The 11,167-nt window shown below is 41.7% G+C and overlaps 1 protein-coding gene across 1 annotated transcript in view; it reads right to left on the bottom strand.

The window, feature by feature from the left end:
- The window catches only part of LOC129680384 (olfactory receptor 10H1-like), a 14,223-nt gene extending 13,321 nt beyond the window's left edge, over positions 1–902 (bottom strand). The window contains exon 1 of the mRNA XM_055612001.1: positions 4–902. Coding sequence (XP_055467976.1) covers positions 4–902 — 899 coding nt within the window. The remainder of the gene's footprint in view (positions 1–3) is intronic.
- Positions 903–11,167: the final 10,265 nt, after the last annotated feature.

Genomic DNA, 11,167 nt, shown 5'->3' on the forward strand with positions numbered 1-11,167 from the left:
AGCTCCTTGTTTCTGAGACTGAAGATGATGGGGCTGAGGAAGGGGGTGAGGACCGTGTAGGTGATACCCATCAGAGTATCTCCTTCCAGAGACTTGGGGCCCTTGGGCTTGAGGTAGATGACAGAGGCAAAGCCATAGTGCACAATCACCACTGTGAGGTGAGATGCACAGGTGGAAAAGGCCTTGTGCCGCCCGTCAGCTGATGGGATCTTCAAGATGGCAGCCACAATGAAGGCATATGAGAGGAGGATGAGGAGAAAGCAGCCCAGGAGGGCCGTGATGCACACCAGCCCCACACCCTTTGCCACCTCCAGTACATTCTCTCCACATGCCAACTTCAATAGAGGTGGAACATGGCAGAAAAAATGGTGGATCTCATTGGGTCCACAGAATGTGAGGTTGAAAATGGCTGTAGTCACCACTGTGCCCATAAATGAACCACCAACCCAGGACCAGGCAACCAAGCAGGCACAGCCCCGGGGGCTCATGAGCACATTGTAGCGCAGTGGGTGACAGATGGCCACATAGCGGTCATAGCCCATGACAGTGAGTAGAAAGGAGTGGGTGAAGCCAAATGTGAAGGAGAAGAACATCTGGCTGGCACAGGCCAGGAAGGTGATGGAGTGAAGTGTGGAGAGCAGGTCAGCCAGCATGCGCGGGATGATGGCAAAGGTGTAGAAGATCTCAGAGATGGAGAGGGCACACAGGAAGAGGTACATGGGCGTATGGAGACTGTGTTCATTCCAGATGGTGACCATGATGAGCAGGTTTCCCAGCAGTGTGAAGAGGTACATGAGCAGGAAGAGCAGGAAGAACATCAGCTGAAGATGAGGGAAGGTAGAGAAGCCAATGAGGATGAACTCAGTCACTCCTGAGTGATTGACTCCCTGTATGGAGGCCATGCCTGAGGTGAGGTAGGGAGAGGTCACCTACTAGGTGGAGAAAGGTCATCAGTTTCACCCTACCTGGACTCACCCAAGAGGTTGAACCTGAGAGATTACAGGTGGCATTAATCTAGTTTCTACTGTTAAAGCCTATAACTTAATTCTGTCGTTATATTAATGGAGATGATATTGTTTTCACCTCCATTTTGAGTATCTTTGGCATAGTCACTTAGAATATCAGAGTGTAGAAATGCTGAGAAAATTGTCAAAGTAAAGCTGTTGAAATGGCAGGTCCAAGATTCAAACCCAGAATTGACCTGACTTTATAGACTCTATGGCCCAAGTGCTCTTTGAGCTTTCCAGTGAAACTATTCCTTTGCTGGAGCTTCCATCCATTGCCTACCTGCCCTTGTCTTCCTTGTTATTCATCCTGCTTAGTTTCCTAGCTTTGGGCACTGCAGTATGTGCCTACTCATGACTTCGAGTCCTTTGACCAGGGTCATCTCCTACTTAAATTACACCAGTCTACTGATTCATCTTGGATTGTTCACATGAGAAACAAGATGCCATAGACCATGTGTTTCCATGTGTCAGAGAGAACATGCCATTGTTTTCCACCTCCCATCAGGATTATCTGTATGTTCTGAGATAGTCAGCCCAGTAGAGAAAACACAGATGGTAGCAGAATCAGTTTTCAACCCCAGCTCTGCCTACCATATACTTCAGTAACTTTCTTCAAGCACACACGCCCTTTTTCTCCTTGTGTCTCTCTCCAAACCTCAAAAGTAGGGAGAAATGCAGTTTTTGCTCAGTAAGTAATCTGAATTTAATAAAGTTTCAATGTTTATATATGAAGCACTTAACTATCTTCCAATTATCGTCTGTAATAGTCAGACAATGTGAAGTTTAGAAGAGTAGATCATTACTCTGTTTTCTAGCTCCCTGGCTCTGCCTGTTGTACATACTCTACGTAAATGGATTCTGAAATATGGCATTCTGCATTTCACATCTTTTGATAAGCATCCTGTTTCAAGTTTCAACTACACTATAACATTGTGTGTGCTTATGTGTGTGTGTGTGTGTGGTGTATCTGTAACGGTGGGGGTGGGCTGCACTCATGCCGGGTAGCCAGAATAGGGCCCAGAGTACCCTCTATTATCACTTTCTACTTATTCCTTTGAGACAGGATCTTTTCTTGAACCTGGAGCTCAAGCTTGATTGGCCAGACTGGATGCCAGCGAGTTACAAGTTTCTCCTGTTTCTGTTCCTCTCCGTGCTGAAAGCTCCAGGGGTCCCCAGAATCCGTGACTTGCGTGAGGGGGACCCGAACACGGGTTCTTGTGCTTACATGTATGTGCTCCTAACTACTGAGAAGCCTTTCCAGGCACACTGCCTCATTTTTTATAGCCAAATGATACTTTCACACGTGGATTCACTTGCCCTATTGGTGGACATTTGGGTTGTTTTGTCTCTTTTGCCTCTGTGAATAGTATACCAGTGTACTTATCTGTAGAAGTCTAAAGCAGACAAAGAGTTGCCAGGGCATGGGGCAAAAAGAAAATAAGGCCTGACTGATAACGGGTTCAGAATTTATCTCTGCAGTAATAAAACAAAGACATTGGGTTCTAGAATACCACAATTGTGCTTACTACCATTGAGTTTTACCCAGTGCTTATATTTCTGATAGCTTGTTTTAAATGAATAATTAACATTAGTTTTCTACTTTAGAAATTCCCATACAGAGTAGCAAGTTTCCTTATGACATTTCCATGTACCTTTGGTTTGAGGTGACCCTTCACCCTTTCTCTGCCTGGCATCATTAATCCCCTCCGCTTCTCTTTGATATCACATGTGTTCTATTACAGTCCCTGTTCCTTTTTCCCAGATCGTGAGCTCCTTCCTAGGTTCCCAGCATCCACCAGCACTTACACTCATATGAAGATACACAGTTCCATACATTTTCCTGAAGCTTTCATAACTTTTATGGCTGAAAAAAATTCCATTGTCTATATGTGCTTCATTCTTATTACCCATTGGTTTATTGATGGTCATCTAAGCTAATTCTATTTTCTTGCCACTGTCAATACAACAGCAATAATCAGAATTATTAACATTATTCTTCACTGAGTAATGAAAACTGCATAAAATTTCACAATTTTATGAGGCACATAATGTGTGCATGTGTGTGCGATGCATTATGATTAAATTAATCCATGGCGGTACTGTTACCTCTATAATTTGTGTGAGTGTGTGTTTGTGTGGTGTTGCAGGAGGGTTCTTTGTATGGTGTATGCAAGTGTGCATAAGTGTGGGAGGATATATGTGCCCATGCACAAGTGTGGAGCCCAGAGAAATGTATCAGCTGTCTTTATCCCTAATTGCTCAAATCATTTCATATAGGATTTCCCCTGATCCTAGCAGCTTGTCTAACCAGCAAGCTATCCTGTCCTCCTGTGTCCAGTCCCCATGCTCAGAAACAAGTCATAGGTGTGCACAGCCTGGCTTTTTAGATGGGTGCTAGAGATTGAAACCCAGGTCCACCAGTAATTCTACACCCTTAGTGATTTTGAACTACATAGCACATTGTTTTGAACATAGTCACCCACCCTGTCCTGTAACAGGTTTTAATACCTATTCCTTAATTCTATCTGAACCTTTTCATTCATTGACCAACAAATCTTTAATCCCTCATGACCTCTCCACCCAAGAGACACATTTTTATGTTTAATTTATCACAATAAGAAATCTATTTTTATCATTGTAGAGTTAGCTCAATGATAAGCAAGTGCAAGGTCCCAAATTCAGCCCCCAGTTTTTGAAAACATATATTTTAGAAAAATGAATTTGGGGCTCGAACGATGGTTCAGTGGTTAAGAGCACTTGCTGCTCGCCCAGAGACCTGCATTCAATGCCGAGCAATCATGTAAGGTGGCTCACAATTACCTGCAGCTCCAGCTCCAGAATTTTTTCATGCCTCTGAGATCATGAGCACCCACATGCACAAATGCACACAGACACACACAAACACAGAGTGAAAGAAAACGATTGGGTCTGGTTTGCAAGTTAGGAGTTCCTGTTGCTCTTGCAGAGGCAGGTTTGTTTTCAACACCATTATGAAAACCCATAACTTTAGGAGGGAATGAGGAAGGGGGCTACAGCTGGGATACAAAGTAAATAAACTGTAACTAATATTAAAAAAAAGAAAAGAAAAAAAAGAAAACCCATAACTTTCCATAACAGCAGTTATAGCGGATGCAATACCATTCTCTACCTCTGTAGGCACCAAGCACGCACGTGATAACATACACACATACACGCAAGCAAAACACTCATACACATAAAATCCAAATAAATAATTTTTAAAAATATGGACGTGAAATCACCTTTGATAGAAGACGGGTTTGTTTTGGCTCACAGTTTCAGTCCAGTTCTCCCATGGCTTTGGGCCACTGATGGCACATCACAGCAGAAACACACTGGGGAGAGAGGAGGTGCAGGGACTGCCTCATGTGTGTAAACAGGACACACAAAGACAATGGTTCCATAATCACCTGCAAAGATAAGCTTCCTCAGTGTCCTAAAACCTTCTGCTAGGCACCAAATCCTAAAGGACATCTTCAAATAGTGTCATGGACTGATAACCATATCTTTACTAAATGGGCTTTTGAAGAATATTCCAAATACAAACTATGTCATAAGTGTATATCTTTTTCTGTTATTGTTGTTGCTGTTATTTTCTCTCTCTCCCCTCTCTCCTCTCTCTCTCTCTCTCTCTTTCTGTGTGTGTGTGTGTGTGTGTGTGTGTGTGTGTGTATCTGTGACGTGTTCAGGTGCCCGAGAAGGCCAGAAGAGAAGTGTTAGGTTCCCCATAGCTTGTTGTGATCCATGCAATGTGGGTTTGAGGAATCAAGCTAGGGTCCCCTGGAAGATCAGGAAACACCGTTGACCACTGAGCCATCGCTCCAGCCTCTAGTGAATGGCCTCTTCAATCAGTTAAGGTCTTTGGTCAAGTGTTTACAGGTCTATCATCAGAGATCAAGAAGGGACTTTGAATATTTGGGGAGTGGTGGCCATGTTCCTCAAACGCCACCACTTTTTAGTTTCTGGCTTTGGAGGCTTCACTGAAACATTTCCACCGTTTCAGGATTAGCACTTCTTGTCACTCCAAAGATGATGGTCCCAACAGCCCGGCACACTTTTACCACTCTGAGATCATGCAAGCGTGTGTTTTTTGGCAATAACAGCCTCTAAGCAGAAACTTAATGGATGACACCAGGACACATGGACTCCGCCCCATACAATTCCTCGGTGCGTAGAGCAAGGTTTATTAACACAGGACTCCTGAAGTTGGAACTACATAGTTTATTCTGGGATGAGCCTTCCTGTGCCTTCTGTGGTGTTTAATATCTCTGGTCTCTACCCCATAGAGACAGTTGGTCAGAAGCTGCTGACCAGCTGTGACAAGAAAGATCTCTCCCGGCAGAGAAGCATTTCTCCTGTTAAAAGAATACAATTGCCTCACTGGTACCCTCCTGGACCACACTCCCCTTCCCCATTCAGAAAATACATGTTTCTCTTTAAGACACAGTTTCAATGCCATATTCTTTGTAGAGGTTCTGTGGACATTTTATTCCCAAAATAGATTTAGTCACTCTCTTTCCTAAGTGGCTGTAATGCTCCAAGCTTATGACTTGGTCATCATCCCATCAATCTGACCACGGTGGAATCATATCTGTTCCTGGAACTGGATTGATTTTTTTTGTATAAGTGAAAATTGTAACAGTACCTTGTAGTAAACAAAACTGATTCCCATAAGAATATCTGTCCTTTTCTGGATTTGTCCTGTGCACCTACCACAAGGTTCAGCACCAATCATATGGTCTTGAATCTTTCCCCTGGCATTGGGATGTGTCCGCTGTGTTTCCAGTTATGTGAAGGAGATTCCCACAGAGAACTTACCACTTTCCCAGGGCAGGACAACCGTGGAGCAGATTGCCAGGATTTGAACTTGGGGAAAGCAAAAATTGGGGGAAGAATAAAAGATCTGTGGCTTCCAGCACATTGTGAAGACAGGGAAGGAGGAAGAGAAAGAGTGATAGGGTTTTTTTAAGTATACTTTATTTCTGAAGGTATGCAGAGTGTGCTATGTACTGTCATGGTGAAAACATGACATTGCATCACTCTCCAAATCTGGGAATGTCCACACCAAGAGTGACACCTAATATAAACATGGAGTTCAGGAAGAGTAAACACACACACGCACACACACACACACAAGGAGAAAGAGAAGATGGGGGAGGCATGGGGGTGCCACTTTGATGTGTAGACTAAGACTGGCATGGATAAAGCCTATCCATAAATATCCATAGGGTTTCTCACATTCAGCATTAGGGACATTTAGGAAAGTATAATTTATTTTTAAACTGATAATCTATTTGATGGCCCAATCATGATATACAAGTTTATGCAAAACAGTTAAATTTTGGTGCATACATACATATTAATACATTCTGTCATATTTAAGTCAAACTCTTGACCATATCAATTACCTTTAGCAGCTTATCAATTTTTGTGTTGCGGCACATGAAATGTACTCCTTGACATATGTGATAGATTTTTATTGGCTAGAGTTACTTTTTGGCGCAATACATCATGAAACACGGCCCTTTAAACTTATTTGTTGCCTTTGATCAGCATTTCTGCATTCACTCCCTTCAAACAGCAAGCTACTGGCAACCACTCACACAAGGCACCAAACAGGAGAAGTTCTACATGATTCCAGTGATGTGGAATATAATAAAGTTGAACTCAAAGAAATGTGTGATATGATACAGCTGAGCTGTGTATTCATGGTGAGACCTGTGTCCCCAGTTCTGTCACAATGTTTTTCACACATCGTCAAATATTCCCTAGGGAACAGACCCTGTTTGAGACCTGCCTTCTCTTTCGGCTCTGCCTTCTCTCTAAGATCCCATCCTGTTTCCTCCTCATGGACATTTCTCAGTAAAACTGTTTTTCTTTTTCTTGTAACTCAGCTATGTTCTCTTTTCCTTCTTTTCATCTGTCACTTCACCTTTCCCAACAAAGTCCTTACTCACCCCGTGGAATTGGCCTCTCAATTCTGTCTTCTACATGCCTGCCCCCAGTTTGCTACCAGACTCTGGCTGCAGAGACCCATATAGATTGAAACACAAAGACATCTTGGCTAAGAGAACCTGCTCTCCTCTTTCTGCAAGTCACTGTTCTCAGCTGTCCGAATAACTTACCTTATGAAGTAGGAGATCCTCTCAAAGACTCACAGGGTCTTGGTAACCCCTGCTTCATATACTTAAATTTCTTGAAAAGTTGCATAAGCAGGTGGCTTCTGTGAGTCACTAGGCGATGCTGGCTTCCCAGGTCTCTCCTGGTGAAGCTAAGAGGGAATGGCGACTGACCTGAGAGTCCAAGCTCTGCACCTGATCCCTCTAACAGAATTTCCTGGTTGGGAATGTCTGTGCATGTGGAGACTGCACTGGTATGGGACCAGCTCGACAGAGAGCTTGAAGAATCCTGGCTGCCATTATTTATCCCATGCTATCTGCTCACTGCCTGCTGTGGCTGGCTGTGGTCCTGCTGCCTCTGCTTCTGCTACAGGGAACCCAAGGCCCCTAGGGCTCTGCCAGGGATGAGGCAACCTCAGGGAATCTGTGTCCTTGTTTTCCCCTCTCCCTGACTTCCAGGGGTGAGTCAATTACCTGAGTTTCTCTGTGGCTTGAGAAGAGACTTGAATCTCAACAATCTGGAGATTGGGGCACTAGCTATTGGAATTAATGGAACAACTGCAGCTGCCCACAGGCCTTGGAGGCTGCCACGTAGACTATACTTCATCTGCTTTCCTCCTTCCTCATCTTGAATCTCTTGTTCAGGCAAGAGGTATTTTTAAAGGTTTATTTTAATTCAAAGAAGCCACATGTTTTGTTTTTTTCCCCCTTGAGCAATTCAGATGCCACAAATATTACTAAGGACCACAGAACACCTAGCCATGAGATCAGGAGATGGCAGTTAGTGGGAAGCCTTTAACAACCTCTTTGTTTTAAAACATTGTGTTACATATTTACTTCTTTATTTCGTGTGTGTATGTGTGCCATAGGTAACGTACTTGTGGAGGTTACCTTGTTGGCCACATTCAGAGCTTTGCCTGTACATGACATGTGAACCAGTACAAGCCTTTAAAATGATATTTCTCTAGACAGCATGATTTCATTTTTGAGATATCATATACTTTACGTAATAGATCTCAGTAGTCAATGGAGATTGAGATACTTCTAATGTTCAACTAACACTTTTATCTAGATCCAAACATTTTCACAGTGGCTAAGAGTGTTGGTTACTCTTACGAAGGACCCAAATGGAGTTCTAAGCCTCTATGTCAGGCAGCTTACAACTGCCTTTAACTTCAGCTGAGGGTATCAAGCGCTGTTTTTCTGGCCCCATGGGGACATGCCCACAGAATATACACTTGGACACAATAATAAAATAAAAAGATTCTTTTTTCAGCATCCCCAAAAGAAACTTTATTCCCACAAGCAGCCACTCTCCTCAGCCTCTGGAAATCTCCAGGTCTGTCTCAACCCATGAAATTGCTTATTTTAGGACATTCACTTAAGTGGAAATGTAAGAGTTGTGGACTTCAGTGCCTTTTTTTTCACTCAGTGCAGTAACTTTCAAAGTTCTTTCATAGTGTATCATGTATTGGCAATTCATTCCATTCTGTAGCTGAATACTACCTGCTGCATGGATCTAGCACTTTCTGGATACCACTTAAGTTCCTCCAACCTTTTGACTTGTGAATAGTGCTTTTTATAACCACTGGTATACAATTAGTGTGTGTGTGTGTGTGTGTGTGTGTGTGTGTGTGCCACAGCATATGCCTGGGAGTCAGAAGACAACTCCTTACACCATGTGGGTTTCAGAAATCAAAGTTATGTCATAGGTAACAAGAGCCCTTACCTGCTGAGCCTCAAAGATTTTTTTGAGTTGGTTTAAGTTCTCTTTTTTTTTAACAGAAATTTTAATTACCTTTTATTGAAAACGCCGCCGAATGTTGAATGTCCACCTTTACAATATACAAATACAGTAACGGTAACTCACACTAAAACAAAAAGGGCTGCACTTCAGAGAGCCACTATTTTTCTGTGTGGGACAGTTTAACGTTTTTGTTTTATAGGAATATACCTACAAAAAGGCTCAAAATAAGCCATCTTTAAAAACAAAAAAGCAATGATTCACAAAAGACTATGAATAGAACATGTAACTGATACAAATCTAATAGGATTTGTTAAAATCAGTTGCATCTAACAGCACATCTGATGTGTTCTTGTATAAAATCTCACATGAAAAAATAATTTATGAATGTCTAAAATGTAGCTTTGTCCATAGACAATCTGACAAGTTACCATAAAAAGTGTTTCCTGAGATGTAAGGAAATGCTACATTATTTATCTTGAAACCTTCTCATCTGAGACTTTCCATTCAATAAAATAGCTAAGAATCTAAAACTACAAAAATATATTTAGGTACAAACAGCTGGTGAAACTTAATGGGTTTTTTTTGTTTTGTTTTGTTTTGTTGCATCATGGGGGGTTTACTGAACTCACAACCAAGTTTGTTGCTCAGATGTGAGATCCTTGCATACAGGAGCTTTTACTTCTTCAATCCTGCACATGTCTACATGGGCACACAATGGCCTCCCCTTCTTGTCTCAATTTACTCTTCCTATCAGCAAAGGAGGCAACCAGCACTGAGGGAATTTCCTCTCAATTGTATGGCTATTTGGAGCTCTTGATGCAGCATGCTAGAACAAGTGCTCAGGACCTGCTGTGCCCAGGGGACTGATAAAGAAAACGCTCTGTTTATTCTTGGAGATTTTGTGCACAGATGAAAATCTTAACACACAATGACAGAAGCTGGTCATTAATATATCATGTCCATAGAAGGAAAACTCCAATGTTTTCCTTGGATGTTAACTACATCCAAGATAACACAGGAAATAAATAATTCCACACCAGAAAAAAATAGGGGGAAGGGAAGCGTGCGCGCGCGCGCGCACACACACACACACACACACACACACACACACTAACACCACTATTAACAACCATTGGTCATTAATATCTCTCAACATCAATGGACTCAATTCCCCAATAAAAATACACAGGCTAGCAGAATGGATAAGAAATCAGGATTCATCATTGTAATACATACAAGAAACATACTGTAGGGCCTACAATCAGGATGAAAAGTGAATAAATTATAAAAAATTAATTTAAATTTAAAAAGAAACATCATTCAGCAACAAAGATAGATATTACCTCAGAGTAAAGAGCTAGAAAAATGTTTTCCAAACAAATGAACCCAACGAGCAAGCTAGAGTAGCCATTCTAACACCTAATTTAAAAGACTTTAACCAAAACTAATCAAAAGAAATGGGGAAGGATATTTCATACTCATCAAAAGAAAGCAGGAAAGAAAGGAAAGAAGGAAGGAAGGAAGGATGACAAACCAAGATGGACATCTCAATTCTGAACATATATTCCCCAAATGTAACTGCATCACATTTGTAAAAGAAACCTTACTAAAGCTTACATCACACATAGAATCTTACACATTAATAGTAGGAGACTTCAACACCCCACTCTCACCAATGGAAAGTCATCGAAACAGAAACTAAATAGAGAAATAATGAAACTAACAGATGTCATGAATCAAACGGACATAACAAATATCTACAGAACATTTCACCTAAACACAAATGAATACACCTTCTTCTCAGCACCTCATGGAACCTTCTCCAAAACTGACCAGATAGTTGGTCACAAAGAAAACCTCAACAGATAAAAAAAAAAAAAAAAATTGAAATAACACCTTGTATTTTATCAGGCCACCATGGATTAAAGCTGGACTTCAACAACAACAGAAACAGTCTACAAATTCATGGAAACAAAACAACTCTATTCAATAACAACTGGTTCAGGGAGGAAATAAAGAAAGAAATTAAAGACTTTCTAGAATTCAATGAAAATAAAGGCACAACATGCCCGAACTTATGGGACACAATGAAAGCAGCCCTAAGAGAAAAGTTCATAGCACTAAGTGTCTTCTTAGAGCAAAAGGCCTATAGAGAAAAGAGAAACTGGGTGAGGGCATCTCTCTGACAAGCTTGAGACTTAAATCAGAGTAGGCTCCTGGGGGAATATAAGAAGGACTCTGGCTGAGACTCCCAGTAGCAGGAGCCATAAAAACAT

The sequence above is a fragment of the Psammomys obesus genome, unplaced genomic scaffold (assembly GCF_907164565.1).
Source record: "Psammomys obesus unplaced genomic scaffold, mPsaObe1.curated_primary_1811, whole genome shotgun sequence".
Classification (NCBI taxonomy): domain Eukaryota; kingdom Metazoa; phylum Chordata; class Mammalia; order Rodentia; family Muridae; genus Psammomys; species Psammomys obesus.